At 35.4% G+C, this 25,146-nt stretch overlaps 1 protein-coding gene across 5 annotated transcripts in view; it reads left to right on the forward strand.

Moving 5' to 3' along the window:
* Positions 1-25,146, forward strand: part of LOC123672799 — a 109,873-nt gene that overhangs the window by 13,916 nt on the left and 70,811 nt on the right. For all 5 annotated transcript variants that reach the window (XM_045607089.1, XM_045607093.1, XM_045607092.1 and 2 more), the window contains exon 11: positions 38-25,015. In XM_045607089.1, coding sequence (XP_045463045.1) covers positions 38-25,015 — 24,978 coding nt within the window. The remainder of the gene's footprint in view (positions 1-37; positions 25,016-25,146) is intronic.

The raw sequence follows: 25,146 nt of genomic DNA on the forward strand, positions 1-25,146 counted from the left end.
ATTCTGTAATTTGTATTCCGCAACATTTATCTTCTAGAGCACAACATCGTAGAACTACCATCTTTAAGATTCGTGAAAGAAACGTCCACCTCCGGTAACCTGGTGATGGAGGCGGTGGTTGTAGACGTCTCGGATGACTACTTCACAGCAGCCGCCGAAGATGATCTCCGCACAGAGGCGGATGTCGACGAAATGATGTCGATGACGGATGAGTCCGGCAATTTGATATCATCTGTTAGATCAGAGCAACTAAAAATAGACCTCTCTTCTTACGAAGACGTTCCAAAAAGACCTCCTAGAAGATCTGATTCGCAGAAGACCAATTCGTTCCACAGTCTATCCAAGAATCTCTCGGTGCAATCTGATGGAGCTGAAGAAAGTTTGGCAGCAGCTATGGAGCTGGAAAGCGAGTCTCTTGGTGAATATGAGAGTGCAATAAGTTCTGAGAAGATCAAAGATGATAGAGCCTTCCAAGTCGCAGCCATAACCCAAGCTTCGAGTCAACCAGATAACCTAGATTCTAGAAGACCTCTCACACCACACACTACCCATGAAATAGGTTCTGATTTGAGGGTCAACAGAAGCGAAAGTGGTGAGCTCCGTTCGTCTAGAAGAAGATCTTCTCAGAGCTCAAACGATACCCACTGTGGCCAACGAAGCCTCGATTTGATTGATGATTCATTCCCAAGAGACCTACAAGGTGAAGAAGGTGATGGTTTGGTTATAGACAGGGAACTGAATGCTGCTAAATTGCAAGAATTTAAAGAAGAAGAGAAAAATTTGATAGAAGAACTAAATTTCACTCTATTAGATCTAAAACATAGTTTGAAATCGGTGGAAGAAGAAATCTACGTACAGTCGTCTCAAAAACAATCTTCGACTTCTTCCACTCAAAGTCTTGAACTTCTCAACAGCATTCTGCAACCTATAAGTGATATTCACTTAGTTTTCGAAGAGACAAGAAGACCAGATAATATGTCTACGGTGGAACTACTGGCTCCTCCTATATTTGAGCTTCAAAAAGGTTTATCTATAATGGAAAAGTGCATTGAACTGCAAGGCAAAGATCATACATTAGTCCATAAAACCTGTGCTAACATAATAGATTCAATAGGTCCACAAATACACAACACCTTAGCCTTGGTTGAAAATATAACTATGCTAGAAAAAGAATTGAATTCGACAAAAGGAAATGGTAGAATGACCCCTTCGAAAATTATTCAAGAAGTTTGCATCACTATTAAAGAAATGGTCTCTAGTTTAGACAGGGCTGAAAATATCCTACAGGGTAAAAAGGAGGCTTGGTTCCATGAGAGAATCAAGAGTGATTCAATTTCTGAGCATTCATCTAGGGATAGCGATTTGTTGGATCGTTTCTATGTTCCAGCTATTTTGATAAAGAATGCTCTGGAAGATTTGGAAAAACAAGTAGTTAATGCAGATCCTCAACGTATGTTCTCCACTATCAGACAACCAATCATCGATAAACTAACAGTTCCTCTCCAAAACCTCAAGGAAGAACTCGAACTTCTCGGAAAACAGTCTGTCAAACACAGAAACGACAAATCATTGGTGCAGGAGTTGAGATTGATAGTTTTGGAACAGTTAACATCACCAATTAGTGATCTCAAAAATGAATTTAAAAATGTTTGCGACATGGATTCAACCAAGAAAAACTCCGATGTAGATAATATATCACTTCTGGATTCTTTCGTTGCCCCCACCATGGAAATATTAACAAGTCTCGAAAAACTCAAGAGGTCTGTTGATACGTCCGAAATAACAGCAACTTCAAGAAGTCCAATTCCTGAAACATCAACATCCGAAGTAGTCAAGGATGTTTTTCATCAAGTCAGCCAAATTGTGTTCACAAACATTTCCCAATTGGTGGAAGAATTTCTGTTTAATATTGAAGCCGCCCAAAGGAATACTGACGATACTTCTCTGTTAGAAGCTCTGCGACAATTGTCTTCTCTTCAGAAGGACTTCGCCTCTTGTACTTTCAAGGTTTCTCAGGTAGAAAACGAATCATCAGTCAAGGCTTTAGAAAGTTTATTCCAACCTCTTCAAATATTGAACACTCAAATCATGGAAGTTACCTCCTCAAACGCGAGCGTCATCTTGGATGATATTATTGCTTCTTTGAGCATATTGGAGGAAAGCATCGTTGTCGAACAAGAAGATGAAGAAGTATATAAGACAATCTATTTGCTCAGGAAAAGAACCAATGAAGTCAAGGAGAACATTTGTGGATTGACTGAAAGAGGATCAATGATTGAATCATTAGCTGAAGATTGTAGTAGCGTAGTGGTAATATTAGAAGAAGGAACTGATACTGTGATAGCAGAAAATATGGTGGAGGATACACGTGAGGTTATCAATATATTAGAGAAATGTTCAGCAACTCAGCTCATCTTAGAACCTGTTATGCCTTCAATTGAAGCTTTAGATGAGATAATGCACGACGACAACTTACTAAAGAACAAGTCTGATTTAACACTTCAAGAACGGTTCGCCTTACAACGGTACGTCCAACCCTTGGAATACATAGAAGATCAGATAATCGAATCTGTGGATACAATCACGGCACAAACAAATGTAGAGCAACTAACAGAAATCAAAGTACTTCTAGAGCATTTGCAATATAATGTTGCTGTCATGCATCAGCAAATAGTTGATGAAACACACTTTTTGGAGGCAACTCCCAAACCAAGTTTCGATCACTTGAAGAAGTGCATAACAGCAGTTCAGAGTCTACCTATTATAGCAGAAACTCCAGAGACCGAAGCTATAGTTTCCCCTGCAACAAGCAGAGCAATTTTGGAGAGTGTTTACGAGTTAGAAAAATGCTTGGCAGGCTTTAGAGAGGAAACAACAGCTGATTCCGATGAGGTGATAGCTCCACAAATTATACAACAGGCTGCAGAAATTGCAGAACGTGTTCAAGAACTCAAACAGGTGTCTTTGTTTGAAGGCAGCTCTTCAGTTTTGACTCCTGAAGACATAGAGAAAATCAAAATGTTGTCGGAGCCTCTAAGAAGGTTCAGTCACAGTATCGCCACTGTCCAAGGGGTGGCAGATAGTCAAGAACAGAGGTTGCAGGTGTTTGAATTCTTATTGGAGCCCTTGGAAGATATAGACAAACTGATTAAAAACATATCGAATGAAACCATCAAGAACTATTTGATCAAGTTGGAGGATCCTCTGAGCCAAGCCTTGGAAATAATTTTTTTGGAGAAAGGTAACATGGATATAACATCGGCAGAGATAGAACCCATTGCGAAAATTGGCGAAATAGCTAACAATATGAGAGATGAGGTTATTTCGATTATAACGAGTGAAGGCTTGCCTTCAACTGAAAATATGAGGGAATTCCTACAGGATCTGGATAAGGTCACATCACAAATTCCAGATGATAGTAGTTTAAAGTATGTAAGGAATTGTATGAGACATTTTGGCAATTCTATAAGTTCTGTCCTTGATGAACTTTCCACAGTTGAACAAGAAGAAATATCAGAGTCGACCCTTTCGCTTGCACAGGAGGTGCCAGAAGAGGAGAAAATAAAAGCCGATATGGTGCAGTTTATTTCAGAAATTATTGATCTGATGAAAAGTAAAACTCCTTCATGCTCAAGAAAATGTTTACTACCAGAAACACTGCAATGTACTCTTGGTAATCGAAATTTGAATGAATTATTTAAAGATATTCCTTTGGAAATATGTTCACCCATATTGCAAAAAATGAAAAGCCTTCTGATAACCATCAATGAATATCTGGATTATGAAATTCCTTCAACTGAGAGAGTAAGATCTGAAACTCAAAGGTTCATCGATACCTTGCCTTTAGAAGGTGTAGAAGAGAAGCCTTTGATTGAACTGTCACAAATGTTCTTCTCCATAAGAAGTGTTTTGGATGAAATATTGTTACAAGAGAAGAAATTCAAAGAGATCAAACAACAATGTATAGAAAATCTATCTGCAACGATAGAAATGTTTGGAACGTTAGTTTCCACCCAGAAAATCACAGAGGGTGGAACATTCAGTTCTACGGATTTCCACAAAACGTTGTGTTCCTTAAAACCACTTGTATTTGATATGGCGGAGTTGGATCTCGCTGAAGAAAATTTGGAGTACATACAAACAATTCAAGAAGCTTTCTTGGAAATGAATCAGTTATTGGATAGTTCCTCGTCTAGAACATATATTGGTGAGAGAAAAAAAACACTGAAAATTTTCAGTATCCAAGATAATGGATCAGAAAAATTAAAGAATTTCGAGAAAACATTACAAGGTCTCATAAAATTCATTCCAAGCATTGTTGAAAATATAGACGAAATGAAGAGAGTGACATTGAGAAATGAGAAATTGCAAATAGTACACGAAAAACTGAGTCAGCTCTGTCAATCAGTTTTTCTCGATTCGTCTAGGGAAGAACTATTAGTTCAGAGTATTCAGGATACAATATCTGAAATAAAAAGTCTTCTTCACTCTCAGGATATTTTTAATCCAGACGAAGGGAAAACCTTCGAACAAATATGCAGTTATTTGAGTGGACTTTCCACTAGTAAATCACCAGAGGACATTCGGACAGTTGTTGAAAACTTCCAATCAGAAGAGCTAATTGAAAGCGATGAATACACCAAAAACATTCAAGTTCTTTTGTTGAATATGGCTGAACATTGTCATAAAAAAATCTTGGAAAGCTTTTCTGTGCAAAAAGTACACTCCGAAATTACTGAGGAAGTACCTAAAGATCAGATGTCTATCCAAGAAATTCAAAATGAACATGTTGTCGAAAGTTCTCCAGATATCATGGAAAACATGAACCAAGAATGTTTAGCTAGTGAGAAAAGAGAAGATAATATAAGTTCATTGTTCTCTGAAATAGTCCTATCAGCGAACTCTATAACAAATAGTCCATTTGTGGAACCAATATTGAAAAATGACATAAATAACATAGTTACATTCCTATCAGAAATCATTCCAAAATTAGATGATAAAAAACTAACCGAAAAAGAACTGAACTTCTTTCAGAAATCAAAAGATTTTATGAATCTCTACAGCGATTTGATAAATGAAGCGAGACAGACACAGGATATCAAAATTCTTTTCGAAACTCTCCAAGAATCAATAGTATCATCTAGTCATGAAGTTATGATACTATACGAACTCCAAGAGAAACTCTACCACGACCACGTCTCCTGTCTCAAGAAACATGAATGTTCAGAAGCCGTCAAGCTATCTTTAGAGGAATTCCGCAGAATGATAAAGAACTTCGAGCCATGCAAATTTTCTGTTCGTTCAGATTTAATCGAATTGAAAAAATCTATCACAGAGATAGAGATGAACGTATCTTTGCTGAAAACAGAAAATCCAACTTCAGAAGAAAATAAAGCGATAGATCAGTCCTTGAAGACCACTTCTGCACTGCAAGCCTACATCGAACATATAGCATCTACTGGTCAGTTAGAATCTCCAGAGAGTGTGAAAAGTTCCATCGAAGAACTAAAGGTGTCTATACTCGGTCTTGGTGAAAGCGTCGACTTGAAAACAACCCTAGAAATTTTCGAAGAAACCATTAGAAATACAGTGAATTTATTAGAAACTATCCCCGAAGAGAATTACATCAAGGTGAAGAACTGCACGATGCAAATATTGAAAGAAGCCGAGAACACGATAAATTCTTTCGATGCCTCTAAACTAACAAGGAGAAGGCGATGCATTTTAACCGAAGCTCTGAAACATCTGAATCAAGTATATAACATTCTCGGTGGATTAGTCTTTGGGGGTGAGAGTGAATGCATTTACTTTGGAAATCTTCAAGATCTAGTTAAGACCATCGTTGAACTGATAGAAAATGAAGATTTTCCACCAACTGAAAGCAGATTTGAAGTATTGGACTCCAAGGTGAAAAAATTGAAGCCTTGTCCACAGGAAGAGGATTTCTCCTCGACTTTCAACAATATGAATAGTCACATGACAGTAGTTGTGGATAGCATAAAAACCTTTATCTCATCTCTTGAAGATACGTCAGACGATATGGAGATAGCGCTTTCAGATTTGCAGGTGAAACTTAACCAATTGAGGATCTCCAACCCTTCAAGCAATAACAAACTCATGGAGGAGTTATTAAGAGAAATCCACATGAGTTTGAGCGCTCTACAATTCGTCGCTTCAAGCCTTCTAGACGATGAGAAGAAGGTTCTGAGAGTGGATGAAGTACAAATTGTTTTACAGATAACGAGAGTCATCGAAAATATGAATGAGATCATTATTTCTGCTGATTCCGAGTTGAGTTCAGATCAGATAGTTGTTTTGGAAAGTTGCGTTCTATCGCTAAAGAAGGCATCTGAAAGCATCAATAAAGAATCCTCTGGAAAGGATTTCATTGAGCCTTTACATGAAATAACTTCCAAACTAAACAAGGCATATGACAAGATCAAACGTCACCAAGAGGATATTTATCTCCAAAGGAAATATATAATAGAACAATGTTTCGTCAATATAAATGATCTACAAACAAAAGTGATGGATCTTGGTCTACAAAAAGCCCAATTGAAAGCTATTCCGAAAGATATAAGTCCAATAATCCAAAGGAGCGATATAATAGAATTGTCTTCAGAGGAATTCGAGGGTCTCAAAAAAATCACTGAAGATGTTCCAATGGTTAGCAGAATTTTGGATGAAGAGGTGAATTCAGAGAAACGTCACAAAACACTTAAGAACTTCTATACTGAATCCTTGGAAGTATTTCAGAAAATTTCATCAACTCAGTTGTCATTGAATGTGATGAATTTGTTGAAAGATATTGAGACAGAGATGGTATTGGTATTAGAAGAACTGAACGAGATGAGTTTTGACAAATCTGAAGAAGATGTTTGTGCTGTACAGTCTCCAGAACCACCAATTGGAATGAAAGAACCCGTTCTCAATCTGTTCAATGCTTTATCGGAGTTACAAAGGAGAGTCTTGAGTATTTCAAAGGTGGAGGAAGGAGATTTGGATTTATTCTCTTCATTGTATCCTCCTATTACTCAGTTGCAACTAGATCTAAGAAAAGAAGGTTCATTATTCGATGACGAAACCTCTCTTATAGTTGCTCTAAATGGAGCAGTTGCAGAGTTTATTGATCTGTCCGAAAAAAATGCATTACACTTCCAGTCATTTTCAGACTGCCTTTATAAAATGGAAAATACATTGATCAGTGCTTGTATGAAAGCAGCATTAGTCAAAGAAACTGCTTCTGGATCTCATGTAGAGGAAAATGTCATCAGAAATATCCTGCCTGCATTAGATTCTCTGGTCAAAATCGTTATCAGTCTACAGACAGAATTTAACTGTAGGATTCAACTGCGTGGAAGTTTGAATCGACTTGATGAGGATTCGTTGTTGCTGCAACAAATATTGGAAGACAATATCGAATTAAAGAAACTATCTGAGCCTCTCCAAAATATCTGCTCATTCGTAAGAGCTGAGAATACAACATTCAAATCGCAGAAATATGAATCATTTATTCCTAAAATAAAAATGTTATTATCTATTACGAATGATTTATTGATGCAAGAAAATGTCAAAAATAATCCAAACATTTTGAGTAATTTTGATCGAATGGCGTCAACCTGTAGAATACTATGTGAAAAAGCTGATTCATCGAAAATTCCAGTGAATATTTTTGAATTGAGCGCTATACTCAAAAATATATATGAAATATTAAGAGTACCCGAACAACCGGATGTCAAATCTTTAGAGAAAATAGTTGAAGAATCCCAAGAGACAGAAGTGACTTGCGTAGAAGAAGAAAAACCAACACAATCTTATGAGAAACAATTACTAACAGCTGAAATAAAGGAATCTGAAAATGAGATGAAAGTTATTGCTGACATCAAAATGATAACAGAAAATATTTCTAAACTGAATATTGAGCCTCAAACGGAAGCGCAACAAGGTGTCATGAGTCTTATCAATATTGTCAAACCACTTACTGAATTGAAAGAGGGTATTGAAATCTTCGAAAAAAGTGAAGAAACAGTAGCAGATAGTATGAAAGAAGATGTAAAGAAAAAGTTGGAAACCATGAGTGAGCCTTTGGAAAAACTGTCTTCCGTTTTGGTCATCTTGACTGATAGTGCAAGCAAACCAGAAATTAAGAATGTGGAAAAAGAAATCAAAAACGCACTGCTCAGCCTTGAAGAAACTCTGAATGTAATGAGTGTAGAACTACCTAACAAAGAAAGTATTCAACTACTTACTCAACCCATTAAGAAATTACAATGTGAAGTAAGTAATATCGAGAAAAAATTATTGACAGCGGAAATGAAGGAATCTGAAAGTAAGAAGAAAGTTGTTGCAGATATCAAACTGATAACAGATAATATTTCCAAACTGAATATTGAACCACAAGCAGAAGCGCAACAAGGTGTCATGAGTCTCATCAATATTGTCAAACCACTAACAGAATTGAAAGAGGGTATTGAAATTTTCGAAAAAAGCGAAGAAACCGTAGCAGATAGTTTGAAAGAAGATGTAAAGAAAAAGTTGGAAACCATGAGTGAGCCTTTGGAAAAACTGTCTTCCGTTTTGGTCATCTTGACTGATAGTGCAAGCAAACCAGAAATTAAGAATGTGGAAAAAGAAATTAAAAATGCACTGATAAGCCTTGAAGAAACTCTGAACGTAATGAGTGTAGAACTACCTAAGAAAGAAAGTATTCAACTACTTACTCAACCCATTAAGAAATTACAATGTGAAGTAAGTAATATCGAGAAAAAATTATTGACAGCGGAAATGAAGGAATCTGAAAGTAAGATGAAAGTTGTTGCAGATATCAAACTGATAACAGATAATATTTCCAAACTGAATATTGAACCACAAGCAGAAGCGCAACAAGGTGTCATGAGTCTCATCAATATTGTCAAACCACTAACAGAATTGAAAGAGGGTATTGAAATTTTCGAAAAAAGCGAAGAAACCGTAGCAGATAGTTTGAAAGAAGATGTAAAGAAAAAGTTGGAAACCATGAGTGAGCCTTTGGAAAAACTGTCTTCCGTGTTGGTCATCTTGACTGATAGTGCAAGCAAACCAGAAATTAAGACTGTTGAAAAAGAAATCAAAAATGCACTGCTCAGCCTTGAAGAAACTCTGAACGTAATGAGTGTAGAACTACCTAAGAAAGAAAGTATTCAACTACTTACTCAACCCATTAAGAAATTACAATGTGAAGTAAGTAATATCGAGAAAAAATTATTGACAGCGGAAATGAAGGAATCTGAAAGTAAGATGAAAGTTGTTGCAGATATCAAACTGATAACAGATAATATTTCTAAACTGAATATTGAGCCTCAAACGGAAGCGCAACAAGGTGTCATGAGTCTCATCAATATTGTCAAACCACTAACAGAATTGAAAGAGGGTATTGAAATCTTTGAAAAAAGCGAAGAAACAGTAGCAGATAGTTTGAAAGAAGATGTAAAGAAAAAGTTGGAAACCATGAGTGAGCCTTTGGAAAAACTGTCTTCCGTTTTGGTCATCTTGACTGATAGTGCAAGCAAACCAGAAATTAAGAATGTGGAAAAAGAAATTAAAAATGCACTGATAAGCCTTGAAGAAACTCTGAACGTAATGAGTGTAGAACTACCTAAGAAAGAAAGTATTCAACTACTTACTCAACCCATTAAGAAATTACAATGTGAAGTAAGTAATATCGAGAAAAAATTATTGACAGCGGAAATGAAGGAATCTGAAAGTAAGATGAAAGTTGTTGCAGATATCAAACTGATAACAGATAATATTTCTAAACTGAATATTGAGCCTCAAACGGAAGCGCAACAAGGTGTCATGAGTCTTATCAATATTGTCAAACCACTTACTGAATTGAAAGAGGGTATTGAAATTTTCGAAAAAAGTGAAGAAACCGTAGCAGATAGTTTGAAAGAAGATGTAAAGAAAAAGTTGGAAACCATGAGTGAGCCTTTGGAAAAACTGTCTTCCGTTTTGGTCATCTTGACTGATAGTGCAAGCAAACCAGAAATTAAGAATGTGGAAGAAGAAATCAAAAACGCACTGCTCAGCCTTGAAGAAACTCTGAATGTAATGAGTGTAGAACTACCTAACAAAGAAAGTATTCAACTACTTACTCAACCCATTAAGAAATTACAATGTGAAGTAAGTAATATCGAGAAAAAATTATTGACAGCGGAAATGAAGGAATCTGAAAGTAAGATGAAAGTTGTTGCAGATATCAAACTGATAACAGATAATATTTCCAAACTGAATATTGAACCACAAGCAGAAGCGCAACAAGGTGTCATGAGTCTCATCAATATTGTCAAACCACTAACAGAATTGAAAGAGGGTATTGAAATTTTCGAAAAAAGTGAAGAAACCGTAGCAGATAGTTTGAAAGAAGATGTAAAGAAAAAGTTGGAAACCATGAGTGAGCCTTTGGAAAAACTGTCTTCCGTTTTGGTCATCTTGACTGATAGTGCAAGCAAACCAGAAATTAAGAATGTTGAAAAAGAAATCAAAAATGCACTGCTCAGCCTTGAAGAAACTTTGAACGTAATGAGTGTAGCACTACCTAAGAAAGAAAGTATTCAACTACTTACTCAACCCATTAAGAAATTACAATGTGAAGTAAGTAATATCGAGAAAAAATTATTGACAGCGGAAATGAAGGAATCTGAAAGTAAGATGAAAGTTGTTGCAGATATCAAACTGATAACAGATAATATTTCCAAACTGAATATTGAACCACAAGCAGAAGCGCAACGAGGTGTCATGAGTCTCATCAATATTGTCAAACCACTAACAGAATTGAAAGAAGGTATTGAAATTTTCGAAAAAAGTGAAGAAACCGTAGCAGATAGTTTGAAAGAAGATGTAAAGAAAAAGTTGGAAACCATGAGTGAGCCTTTGGAAAAACTGTCTTCCGTTTTGGTCATCTTGACTGATAGTGCAAGCAAACCAGAAATTAAGAATGTTGAAAAAGAAATCAAAAATGCACTGCTCAGCCTTGAAGAAACTTTGAACGTAATGAGTGTAGCACTACCTAAGAAAGAAAGTATTCAACTACTTACTCAACCCATTAAGAAATTACAATGTGAAGTAAGTAATATCGAGAAAAAATTATTGACAGCGGAAATGAAGGAATCTGAAAGTAAGATGAAAGTTGTTGCAGATATCAAACTGATAACAGATAATATTTCCAAACTGAATATTGAACCACAAGCAGAAGCGCAACGAGGTGTCATGAGTCTCATCAATATTGTCAAACCACTAACAGAATTGAAAGAAGGTATTGAAATTTTCGAAAAAAGTGAAGAAACCGTAGCAGATAGTTTGAAAGAAGATGTAAAGAAAAAGTTGGAAACCATGAGTGAGCCTTTGGAAAAACTGTCTTCCGTTTTGGTCATCTTGACTGATAGTGCAAGCAAACCAGAAATTAAGAATGTTGAAAAAGAAATCAAAAATGCACTGCTCAGCCTTGAAGAAACTTTGAACGTAATGAGTGTAGCACTACCTAAGAAAGAAAGTATTCAACTACTTACTCAATCCATTAAGAAATTACAATGTGAAGTAAGTAATATCGAGAAAAAATTATTGACAGCGGAAATGGAGGAATCTGAAAGTAAGATGAAAGTTGTTGCAGATATCAAACTGATAACAGATAATATTTCTAAACTGAATATTGAACCGCAAGCAGAAGCTCAACAAGGTGTCATGAGTCTCATCAATATTGTCAAACCATTAACAGAATTGAAAGAGGTTATTGAAGTCTTCGAAAAAAGCGAAGAAACAGTAGCAGATAGTTTGAAAGAAGATGTAAAGAAAAAGTTGGAAACCATGAGTGAGCCTTTGGAAAAACTGTCTTCCGTTTTGGTCATGTTGACTGATAGTGCAAGCAAACCAGAAATTAAGAATGTTGAAAAAGAAATCAAAAATGCACTGCTCAGCCTTGAAGAAACTTTGAACGTAATGAGTGTAGCACTACCTAAGAAAGAAAGTATTCAACTACTTACTCAATCCATTAAGAAATTACAATGTGAAGTAAGTAATATCGAGAAAAAATTATTGACAGCGGAAATGAAGGAATCTGAAAGTAAGATGAAAGTTGTTGCAGATATCAAACTGATAACAGATAATATTTCTAAACTGAATATTGAACCGCAAGCAGAAGCTCAACAAGGTGTCATGAGTCTCATCAATATTGTCAAACCACTTACTGAATTGAAAGAGGGTATTGAAATTTTCGAAAAAAGTGAAGAAACCGTAGCAGATAGTTTGAAAGAAGATGTAAAGAAAAAGTTGGAAACCATGAGTGAGCCTTTGGAAAAACTGTCTTCCGTTTTGGTCATCTTGACTGATAGTGCAAGCAAACCAGAAATTAAGAATGTGGAAGAAGAAATCAAAAACGCACTGCTCAGCCTTGAAGAAACTCTGAATGTAATGAGTGTAGAACTACCTAACAAAGAAAGTATTCAACTACTTACTCAACCCATTAAGAAATTACAATGTGAAGTAAGTAATATCGAGAAAAAATTATTGACAGCGGAAATGAAGGAATCTGAAAGTAAGATGAAAGTTGTTGCAGATATCAAACTGATAACAGATAATATTTCCAAACTGAATATTGAACCACAAGCAGAAGCGCAACGAGGTGTCATGAGTCTCATCAATATTGTCAAACCACTAACAGAATTGAAAGAAGGTATTGAAATTTTCGAAAAAAGTGAAGAAACCGTAGCAGATAGTTTGAAAGAAGATGTAAAGAAAAAGTTGGAAACCATGAGTGAGCCTTTGGAAAAACTGTCTTCCGTTTTGGTCATCTTGACTGATAGTGCAAGCAAACCAGAAATTAAGAATGTTGAAAAAGAAATCAAAAATGCACTGCTCAGCCTTGAAGAAACTTTGAACGTAATGAGTGTAGCACTACCTAAGAAAGAAAGTATTCAACTACTTACTCAATCCATTAAGAAATTACAATGTGAAGTAAGTAATATCGAGAAAAAATTATTGACAGCGGAAATGGAGGAATCTGAAAGTAAGATGAAAGTTGTTGCAGATATCAAACTGATAACAGATAATATTTCTAAACTGAATATTGAACCGCAAGCAGAAGCTCAACAAGGTGTCATGAGTCTCATCAATATTGTCAAACCATTAACAGAATTGAAAGAGGTTATTGAAGTCTTCGAAAAAAGCGAAGAAACAGTAGCAGATAGTTTGAAAGAAGATGTAAAGAAAAAGTTGGAAACCATGAGTGAGCCTTTGGAAAAACTGTCTTCCGTTTTGGTCATGTTGACTGATAGTGCAAGCAAACCAGAAATTAAGAATGTTGAAAAAGAAATCAAAAATGCACTGCTCAGCCTTGAAGAAACTTTGAACGTAATGAGTGTAGCACTACCTAAGAAAGAAAGTATTCAACTACTTACTCAATCCATTAAGAAATTACAATGTGAAGTAAGTAATATCGAGAAAAAATTATTGACAGCGGAAATGAAGGAATCTGAAAGTAAGATGAAAGTTGTTGCAGATATCAAACTGATAACAGATAATATTTCTAAACTGAATATTGAACCGCAAGCAGAAGCTCAACAAGGTGTCATGAGTCTCATCAATATTGTCAAACCATTAACAGAATTGAAAGAGGTTATTGAAGTCTTCGAAAAAAGCGAAGAAACAGTAGCAGATAGTTTGAAAGAAGATGTAAAGAAAAAGTTGGAAACCATGAGTGAGCCTTTGGAAAAACTGTCTTCCGTTTTGGTCATCTTGACTGATAGTGCAAGCAAACCAGAAATTAAGAATGTTGAAAAAGAAATCAAAAATGCACTGATTAGCCTTGAAGAAACTCTGAACGTAATGAGTGTAGAACTACCCAAGAAAGAAAGTATTCAACTACTTACTCAACCCATTAAGAAATTACAATGTGAAGTAAGTAATATCGAGAAAAAATTATTGACAGCGGAAATGGAGGAATCTGAAAGTAAGATGAAAGTTGTTGCAGATATCAAACTGATAACATATAATATTTCTAAACTGAATATTGAACCGCAAACAGAAGCTCAACAAGGTGTCATGAGTCTCATCAATATTGTCAAACCACTAACAGAATTGAAGGAGGGTATTGAAATCTTCGAAAAAAGTGAAGAAACTGTAGCAGATAGTTTGAAAGAAGATGTAAAGAAAAAGTTGGAAACCATGTGTGAGCCTTTGGAAAAACTGTCTTCCGTTTTAGTCATCTTGACTGATAGTACAAGCAAACCAGAAATTAAGAATGTGAAAAAAGAAATAAAAAATGTACTGCTAAGCCTTGAAGAAACTCTGAACGTAATTAGTGTAGAACTACCGAAGAGCGAAAGTATAGATATACTTACACAACCTATAAAAAAATTACAATGTGAGGTGGGTAGCATTGAGAATCAGATATTATCAATTGAAAAGAGGAAGTCTGTAACTGTTCTGAGGCTTGTGAATGATTTGAAAGAAATTATCTTCACCATGTCTAAGGCGAACCTAACGCCTGAAATGAAATCACAAAAAAGTATCCAAGGTATCGTCAAACTAGTTGAATCTTTCGAAGATCTGAAGAATGGCCTAGAAAGATATGAAGAATCAGAAGAGCCAATGGGAATAATCACTGAAGATGCGAATAGAAAACTCGATAGTCTAATCACACCCATGGAAAAATTATCTTCAGTTCTGAAAATCATGGTTGATAATGAAAAAGAATCAGAAATTCTGAATATTGAACATGAAATTCGTAATGCTCTCCTCAGTCTCAACCAAAATTTAGAATTGGTAGAAGTAGGATTACCAAAAACTGAACACAGTGAATTCTTGGTTCAACCTATAAACAAATTGAAATGTGATATGAGGAATATTGAAGAATCTATCCGGAAAGAGGAAGCCAAAATGTTGCAAATATCTGAGATGAAACAACATGTTGCTGATCTACATTTCCTCTCCACTTCTGAAGAGAAATCGGTTCCTGGCATTTCAAAGTTATCCGAACCTCTCAAACAACTCAGAGCTGCTATGAGTATTACTGAAGATGAAGCTATGGGAACTCTGAGTGTACTCAATACTCCAATGGAAAAATTATCCGCTCTAATCATTAAAGTTGGAGATTCGTCCTTGAAACCTGACATGAAAGAAATTACTCAAAACGAGCTACAAACAGGAATATCGTCTTTGCAAGAGGCTATCTCTAGCTTAGACTCACAACGATCTGAAATAATGCAACCATTGGAAAAACTGCGATCAGAACTATCGGAATTGAAGGATTTCATGTTGATGGGACAGAAAACCAAGCAAAAGGCAGAGAAAATCATTGCTGAAATATCCCGTTTCAATCAGAATCTCGTGAGTTTCAAGTTAGAACCTTGCGCTACTCCTCTCAAAGCTGCACTCACCATAGATCGAATAATTGAGCCCTTGAATGAGTTGAAAGAAGGTATTCAAGCTTTCGAGGAAGTTGAAGACGAAAATGTTGGTGTCATCAAAGAAGAAGCATTAGAAAAGTTAGGTGTTGTTGAAACGCCACTTCAAAAATTATCTAGAGTCCTAGTCCAGATCAATTCTTGTGAAATCAAACCTGTTATTACTGAAATGACGAAACCCCAGCTACAATTAGCTTTGTCAATATTCAAAAGTGAAATTCAGAAGATTTCTATGTCTTTACCGGAATCTAAATATATTCAGTTGTTAGTTCAACCTTTGAACAAATTGCAGGGAGAAATATCCCAAATAGAAGAGCATATTGACGATAAAAAGTGTGAAATTGCTAAGCAAATAATTGCTGATATCGATTCCATAAATTCTCAAGTTGAAAATATTGACCTGAAAGATGATTCTACAATAAACGCAATTTGTAAGATCTGCAGTCCTTTGCTGGAATTGAAGATGACTATCGAAAAGGAGGAAGCCGTTGAAACAAAACTGGAAGAACTCCATTCTTCACTGCAAGAATTATCTAACAAAATAGCAGAAACCAAACTACAGAAAGATAAAGAAAAGAGTTATTGTATTGTTGAAAATCTAACGAATCTTCGCAGATCCATAGAAAGAGTCAAACTTGACGTTGCTAAGTCACAACATGGACAAGTTCTCATCAAACCGTTCGAAAACTTGCAATGTGGTGTGGCTCAAGCCGAACAACATATATTAGACCTAAAGAAGTTTGATGAATTGAAAGTTAAATTGGAAATTTTGGTAACCGTAAACCAAAATTTAGCTATGATTGAAGCGAGAGATAGTTCACTAAAGCAAAAAGGAATAATCAACATTGTGAAGATTAAACATCCTATCCTGGGTGTAATTGAATGTTTTGAAAAAAAATCGATAAATAGTAAGGAGAAAATTGAAGAAGCTACGAAAGCTTTGAATCTGGTCGAATCATCATTTAGAGAATTATCTTTCTTTCTTGAAAAAATTAACAACTCCGAGAAACAATTCGAAGATGATAATGCAATGAAGAGTAATCTCATGACTATATTGAATGAAGTTGATACAGCTATCCAATGCATCAATAATGAAGGTGCAATAAAAGAACGTCATGAAAAGTTAGCAATCTCCTTTGAAACTTTACAACAAGTAATATCTTCAATTACAAAAGATATGATTGCTGTAGACAAAAAGAAATCGGAAATAGCCCTCACAATTATAAATGAAATCGAAAAAATACAACAAAACTTAAATATAATGGATGTAGAAACGGAACCACAAAAAGCAGAATACGGAATAACGAAATTAACTGAACCTCTTATCGAACTGAAGAAAGGTATTGATGCTTTTGATACTGCTCAAGAAGAAATATCTGATGGTTTGAGAATAGAAACTTTGGACAAACTGAATACAATGAACAGTCCATTGCAAGAATTAGCAGCAGTTATAGAGGTTATAAATGAGAGAAAATCTGCTATAGATGTGAAACCTGAAATACGGAGGATTCTTTCTTGTATAGAAAAAAGTATCAATGTAATTAAGCAAGATCTTCCACCGTTGAAAGAAGCTCAATGGTTGGTGCAGCCTTTAACTCTTTTACAAGGCGAAATATCAGCTATAGAGAAAAATATATTGAAAGAGAATTTGAGACAGAGTGGTATGAAATTGAAACTCAGTTTAGATCGGTTTGAGCAAGATGTTCAAAAGATTAATGTAGCTGCCTTGTCCAAACCACAAACAGCCGTCATATCCATAAATCAGATAGAGAAACCCATAAAAGAATTCAAGGAAAATATAGAAATTTTTGAGATGCAACAAGAGATTACAGATGAACTGAAAATTGAAGTCTTAGATAAGTTAGCAGTAGTCCAAGAACCTCTACAGAAGTTGTCTGCTCTTTTGGTTTCCTTCAACAGTACTGCAATAGCTCCTGGAATCACACAAATAACACAACCTAGTATTTGTTCTTCTTTGTGTGCTATTAAAAATGAGATTCAAAGATTGACTTTAGACTTACCAAAATTCCAACAGTGCCGGATATTGAATGAACCACTTGAGAAGCTTCAAGCTCAACTGATTTCGATTGAAGAAGACGTTGAAGAAATTTACCGACTGAGAGACAAGCTATGCAGTTCAATAGAAGATTTCGAAATTAACGTCAATAACTCAAGAGAGGTACTTGACAACCAGAATTGTGGAATTCCTAAGCTCTCAGAGCCGTTTGATAACTTTAAGAACTACTTGAAAAGCACAAACGATCTTGATAAACGTACTGTAACAATTCTGAGTGGAATCAATTCTCCGTTACAAAATTTATCAGCACTAATTGCTACCGTCAAAGACATGTCTTTAACACCAGAAGTAGCTGGTATAGTAAGATCAGAAGTACACTCTGGCATAGAGAATTTGAAGGCCGTTCTAGAAGATGTTCATGAAGACTGTTCCAATAATTCAACTCTGAAAAATCTGCTGTTCAAATTACTGGAAATTGTTAAAGGTATAGAAGCTGAAATAACGAACATGGAATTGCAAACGAGAAAAAAGGCAGAGTTGATCAAATTAATCATTGATTTTACGAAAAGCGTGCCTGAAAAATCGACAGATACAGTGTTGTGTCATCTCAAAAAGGCCATACCCACCTTCAATGAACTTAGTGAAGCTTTGATGTTCGTAGAGAAGTCTGAGAAGTATAGAGAAGATGTGAAGGACACAATACATCGTAATTTGTTCGCAATGATTGAACCATTAGGAAATATATGTGCTATTCTTGTCAGCATTCGTGACACAGGCGTATCTGAAGAGAAGAAGATTTTGCTCTTGAATCTTGAAAAGAACCTTATTGAATTCAAAGACGTCATTGGTCATCTACAAACAAAAACAAGCATAGACATGTGTAGAGAGGTAAATAAAGTTCTTGGAAAATTGCACGATGATCTTAAGTCCATTCTGTCAGGGGACGAGGAAGCGCAACTTATAAATAACAACATAATATTGTTGTTGAAACAATTCATGGAAGAGATGAAAGTTTTGAAATCCAGAAGTTCTGACTTATTCCCAGTGGATAAATTAGATAAAATTTCAAACTGTAACTTGGTCTCAACTCTTGAGAGTCAGAAAAGACAATTCCCCAAAGTTGTGGTTGAGAAACTTGAAAATTTTGAACAAGTGCTAGATGAGAACGTTGTGGCTTTGGTAAAATTGTCTTCGAATATTGAAGAACCTAATTTATTCCAGAACGCCAAGGAAAATTTGTTGAAGATCCTGAAGAAATTAAGTGAAAGTAGTAAAGACGTTTCTTCTTCCTTGGAATCATCAACAGAATTAGCAGTATCTCTCTCAGAATTTTCTTCTAGGATAACTGATCTTCTCGACGTAAAGCCGGTGAAGAAATCAGTAGAAAATAAAGTCAGCACCTCTATAGCAGATCTTATTGCAAATCTCAATGATCTAAAACAAGAAACTGTTCTAATAAAAGCCTTCAAGAATGTTTGCATTACTGCACTGTTGAATCTGGAAACACCACTTATAGCATTTAAGGATAACGTAGACAAGCTCGGAACCAATTTCTTTGCTTCCTTCCAGACTTCGAAATTCGAAACTAAACTACTTTCATTTAGAACCAACATCGTAACTTTGCAATGTGTGTTAGCCAATAAAGATCTTCTGAAGAATGAAATGTATGAGCTGTCTAAAACTTTAAAATCACTTGAGAATAACTTGCGGCAGCTCCAAAAAGACCAGTTGTCGAAAAATATTGATATTAACGCAACAACTTCTTTGAGAAAACATTTGATTGTTGTAATCGAAAGTATTGATAACGAAAAATACGATCAAAAAGTGTTGAGGCAACTCATCGATACGTTCAGAGAATTAGAAACTAATATTCAGAAATTGAAAAAAATGAAAAAGAGTGATCTGAATGAAGATATCAGAAGAACTTTAGAATTGTCAGAGAATTTGAAGAACATCGATGAAAATCTTGGAGTTGCCAAGCAAGTTAGTCAAAATTCGAAAGACATCTCTGAGAAAGCTTATGAGAAACTGAAAAGTTTCCAGGAGAACTTAAGAAGTTTTAGTATACATCTAAACAATATAGAAGTGAATGTAAACACTAGCATTTACCAGAGCCTTCTTGAACAACATTCTGATGTTACAAATAATCTTAAAGCATCTCTAGATGTTCTTCTCAATTTGCACCCTGAAAATGAAACTATGGAGGTGATACTGAATGGCTTAGGCTTACTTAAAAATATTTTCAATACTTTAACAGAACAAGCGAAAGATTCTAAGAGCAAAAGAAGGAACGATATGCAAATTCTTGATGAATTCGAGAAGGCACTTTCTAATTATCAGAAGAAAATTCCGAATGTCGTATCAACCTCGAAACTGGGAGAATCTTCAGGATTAACCAAACTCTTACAACCCACCTCCATTCTTATTGAAACCTTGAGAGAACTGAGGTCTGACATTTTATCAGAATATTCTCAACAAAGAGATTGTGATGGAACGATGGTGGAAAATATGTCTAGAGAAATCAAAGGAATTGAAACATTCACAGAAAAACTTCAAGGAAAAGATATATTGGAACTGAAAATTATTCTCACAGATTTGAAGGACAACTTCAAAAATCTGAAATTGACTAGTATCGATGAAGAATTTTTCAGTCCTCTAGATTTACCTATTGATATGATGATAAGAGCCATCGATGGCATAATAAGAGTGATAAAGTCAAATGAAGAGAGCGATGAGGAATTGTCTGAAAAAGAAGTAAGTGAAGATGAGTTGGTTGAAAAAATAAAAGATCCTTCAAACGAGCCACAAGAAGTTTTGAAGACACGAAATGAAAAAGATGATGAGGAAACTCACGACGAAAGTAATGCACAAAATTCGGCAGAAAGAATCGTTGATAAAATTGACATTGAAGAAGAACAAATAGTGAAAACAACAAATGGTCGTGAAGATAAAGAAAAAACCAGCAATATTCTTGTAGAAGAAAAATTGATGAGTTCAGAAAAACAAAAATGTTTCAAAGATGAAAACGAATTGAGTAAAAATAAGGATACTAATGAGGATGAGTTGAAGTTGAAGGAAAAAGAATCAAGTACTGAGGTGCAAAAAACATCTGATGCAAGTGAAATGAAAGATGACAAAGAAAATTCTGAGTGTGAGAAGATCATAGAAAATGAAATCAATGTGATGAAAACAGAGGTTTGCGATGACAAAGGAATTAATCATGAAGATGATGAAGCATCAGAAGATAATAAAAAAATAGAATCAAAAAAAGAAGATGAAAAAAAGACATCAAAGCAAATAGTAGGAGAAGAAAAGCAATCTGAACAGACTGATAAGTTAGTAGAAATAAAGAAGAAGGACAGTGGCGTGAAGGAAATACACTCAGAGAAACAAGAAGACACTAATAAACCAGTAGAAGTCAAGGAGGAAGATATTGAAATGAAAGAGAAACACATACAGAAAGAAGCAGAAATTAATGAACGTGTAGATTTGAAAACGAAAGATAGTGAAGTGAACGAAAAACAGGTTCAAAAACAAGAAGGAACTAATGAAGGAATGGAAATAAAGAAGAAAGACAGTAAAGTGAAACAAAAAAGAAAAAATAAAAATGGAAAAGTAGAAATTAAGAAAGAAGATAGTGGAGAAGAAGACAAAAAAGTTCAAAAACAAGAAGCTATAAATGAACGAGTCGAAATAAAGGAGGCAGGCAGTGAAGTAAAAGAAAAACATATTCAAAAAGAAGAAGATACTAATGAACAAGTGGAAATGAAGGAAAAAAAGAGTGAAGTGAAACCAAAACAAGAGGATCCAAATGAAAGAGTTGGAATGAAAGAGGAAACCAGTAAAGTTACAGAAAACCTCAATCAAAAACAAGAAGATTTTAATGAACGAATGGAAATAAAGAAGGAAGTTAGTGAAGGGAACGAAAAACAGATTCAAAAACAGAAAGATACTAATGAACAAGTGGAAATAAAGGAGAAAAAGAGTGAAGTGAAACAAAAGAGAAAAGATACAAATGGAAAAGTAGAAAAAAAGAAAGGAGATAGTGGAGTAAAAGACAAAAACGTTCAAAAACAAGAAGATGTAAATGACCAAGTAGAAATAAAGAAGCCAGGTAGTGAAGTGAAAGAAAAACATAATAAAAAAGAAGAAGATACTAATGAACAAGTGAAAATGAAGGAGAAAAAGAGTGAAGTGAAACAAAAACAAGAAGAGACAGATGCAATAGATGGAATTAAAGAGGAAACCAGTACAGAAAACCTCAATCAAAAACAAGAATATATTAATGAACAAGTGGAGATAAGGAAGGAAGATAGTGAAGAGATAGAAAAACATATTAAAAAACAAGAAGATACTAATAAACAAATGGAAATAAAGGGGGAAAAGAGTGAAGTGAAACAAAAACAAGAGGATACAAATGAAAATGTAGGAATGAAAGAGGAAACCAGTAAAGTTACAGGAAACCTCAATAAAGAACAAGAAGATGCTAATGAACGAGTGGAGATAAAAGAGAAAGACAGTGAAGTGAAAGAAAAACATATCCCAAAACAAGTAGATACTAACGAACGAATAGCAATAAAAGAAGAAACTAGTGAAGTTACAGAAAACTTCAACCAAACACAAAAAGATATTGATGAACGAGTGGAGATAAAGAAGGAATACAGCGAAGAGAAAGAGAAAGACAATGAAAAACAAGAAATCATCGAGAGTAAAGACCAGGAGGTGAAGATTGAAGAAGAAATAACCAAGATGCCTGGCACATTGGAAGAGAAAAAGAAGCCAGAACCTGTACAATATGGTAAAGAAGATATTCAAGATATGGTTGATGAAACGCAAATGAAAGGAAATATTGAATCACAGATTGATGACCGAAAAGAGGAAACTAAACCAGAAGGAATCAATAAGTCCTTGGAAGTTGAGAACAGAAGAGAAGACGTAGACATTCATGAAAAGAAAGCAGATAAGTCAACTGCAGATAAAAACGAAACTTCTATCGAAACAAAAACACAGAAGAAAAGAAAATCGAAAGGCACAGTCGAAATGAAAAAAGAATGTGGAAAGGCTGAATCTGAAGATAGCACTGAAAAAACTGAGAAATTGGAAAAGGTTCAAAAAATTGTGGATCAACATAAAGACAGTGAGAGTCACGCTGAGACTATGACTGTCGATAGAAAAGATCAAGTACCAAAGATTGAGATGCAAGAGAAGACAGAAGAAATTAAAACAGACTCCATCAAGGAGAAAGTACCAGAAAAATTAATAGAGGCCAAGGTCAGTTCTACAGATGATGAAAAGAAAGTATTGAAAATTGAAGAACCTATAGGCCAACTCAATGATGAATCACATAAATCCGTGGAAAAAAGAGGTACAAATTCATTAGAAATTCGAAATGAGGACCTTAAAATTGATATCAAAACAAAATCAGATGAACCAAAGGAAAAGAAAATCGTCTCTGAGGAATTGACGAAGAATGAACAGAAGAAAGAGACAGAAAATGATAAAAAAGCTGCTGAAGAGATCGAAAAAGTACCGGATAAATCAGAAAGTGGAAGCAATATTCAGGAAACAGAACAAAAAGAGGCGCTGGGAGAAATTATAGAAAAAGAAAAGGTTGACACCGATAGTAACACTAAGAACTTAGATGAAATATTGCAAATAAAGGCAGATGAAAAGTCTGATGTCGAAAAGAAAATTAAGAGAAGGAAAGAAGGAGAAAATGCTGAAAAACAAAAGGTCAAAAAAGGTGAAAAAGTCGAGGCTGCGGATACAAATATTCCAGTTGAGGTGAAAGGAGATACAGAAATAAAAGGACCACATCTAGATAACGCTACACAAAAGATGGAATCTAAAAATGCCGAAATAGTAAAAGATATTGTGAATGGCGTACAAGAAAACCAATGGGTCGCTCAAGTTGATATTGAAGAGAACAAAAACATTGTGAGAACACATGAAAGCGATGAGACAAAGGAAATTTCGAAGGAAAAGACAAAAACCGATGAGAAAAAAGACGATGTCACACTGATTTCAACAGTATCATCTACCAAAAATAAAGAATCGATGAAAACAGATATAAAAGTGAAAGACATGAGAAAAGTTAGTAAGAGTAGAGATGCATTGTGCGAGAAGTTATTAGATGAGGTGAAACCACAAAATGGAGAGTCAAAACCTAGGAAGATAATAGGGCAGAAAACTGAACATGAACCCAGAATTAAGGATAACGTGTCTAGCAACAAAAGAAATATTCCTGAATCTGAAAACCAAACAGTACAAAATGGTAGTAGGAGTATAGAAGATAACAAAACCGAATATATAAAGAAATCAAACATGACGTTTACTGGAAGAGATAATTTTGAAATTTTACCAACTGGTCCAAAGGCTTATATGGGAGAAAGACATACGAACAGAGCTCCAATTTTTAGCACTTGCCTTTTCGATAAATCAGCTGTTGTTTCATCCAACGTCAAACTAACCTGCACCGTTTTGATGAGAGATACAAAAACCATAAGATGGTTCAAAGATGAGTCTCTCATACAGGAAAACAGCAAGTACTACATAAATTTCCAAGATGGTATAGCAGAGCTAGAGGTGAAAGGAGTTTCTATGAAGGATAGTGGTGAATACAGATGTGAAGCTACGAATGATCATGGAGCGTCAGTAACCAGAGCTTATCTGACAGTAGGCGAAGATAAGACTCATCAGAATATTAAGAACGCCATTTTCAGAGAAAGTTATAGAGCCAAAGACGACGAGTTGACTTTAGAGTGTCGGTTGAAGTGTCGCCAACCACACTATTTGAAATGGTACAAAGACAACGAGGAAATCAGCTTGGATGGACGTTATATTCTGAACTACCTTGACGATGGTATTGCCCGGTTGGTCATTACGAAACCAAACGAATCAGATGCCGGTGTTTACACTTGTACAGTGGCCGATTCTGCTTACACCGAACAACTTTCACATTCCTTGAAATTTACATCGGAAAGACCTAGACATGTCCACATTCCAAGTTTGCCAAAAGATGACGAAGCAATGCTGGTAACTCCTAGAATTCCCAGAAGTTTTTCCGAGAGAGTCATATCTGATTCTAAATTCGATTCGAGTGTTACTCAACCTATAGTAACAAGGGATTACCATCCACCATCGACCAAAAACCTCAGTTCACCAATTTTCGAAAGAAGTCTTACCGACCATATGGTACCAGCTGGAGGAGTGATGGCTCTTCAGGTTGAGATCAAAGGAGAACCAACGGAGGTTTCGTGGTTTAAGGAGGGTCAAAAATTGGTGCCATCATCTACTAGGCACCGCACCTTTGAAGAAAGAGGGGTCTATACGTTGCTCATACCAAATATTAGTGAATATGAAGCTGGTAAATACACTTGTAGAGCTGTAAACTCTAATGGAAGAACCGAGACGTCTTCTTATGTTAATGTGCTTCAACCAGGAGTTATAAGAGATGGAAAATCCGCCATGTTCTTATCCAGGCCAGAAAAGGTGCTCAACGTATGCTTGGGTGAAGATGTTTCAGTGTCTTTCAGGATAGGTGGTGACCCTAAGCCTAAAAGTGAGTACTAAGTATTTTATCTTTCATTTTATTTCTTCAACCATTGGGTTACTCGGAACTAGGCATTAGAAGGATCATCTTTCTATAATAAGTTTCCCAAACTCTGATGTTCCAAGTCTACATGTATAAAC

The sequence above is a fragment of the Harmonia axyridis genome, chromosome 2 (genome assembly GCF_914767665.1).
Source record: "Harmonia axyridis chromosome 2, icHarAxyr1.1, whole genome shotgun sequence".
NCBI lineage: Eukaryota > Metazoa > Arthropoda > Insecta > Coleoptera > Coccinellidae > Harmonia > Harmonia axyridis.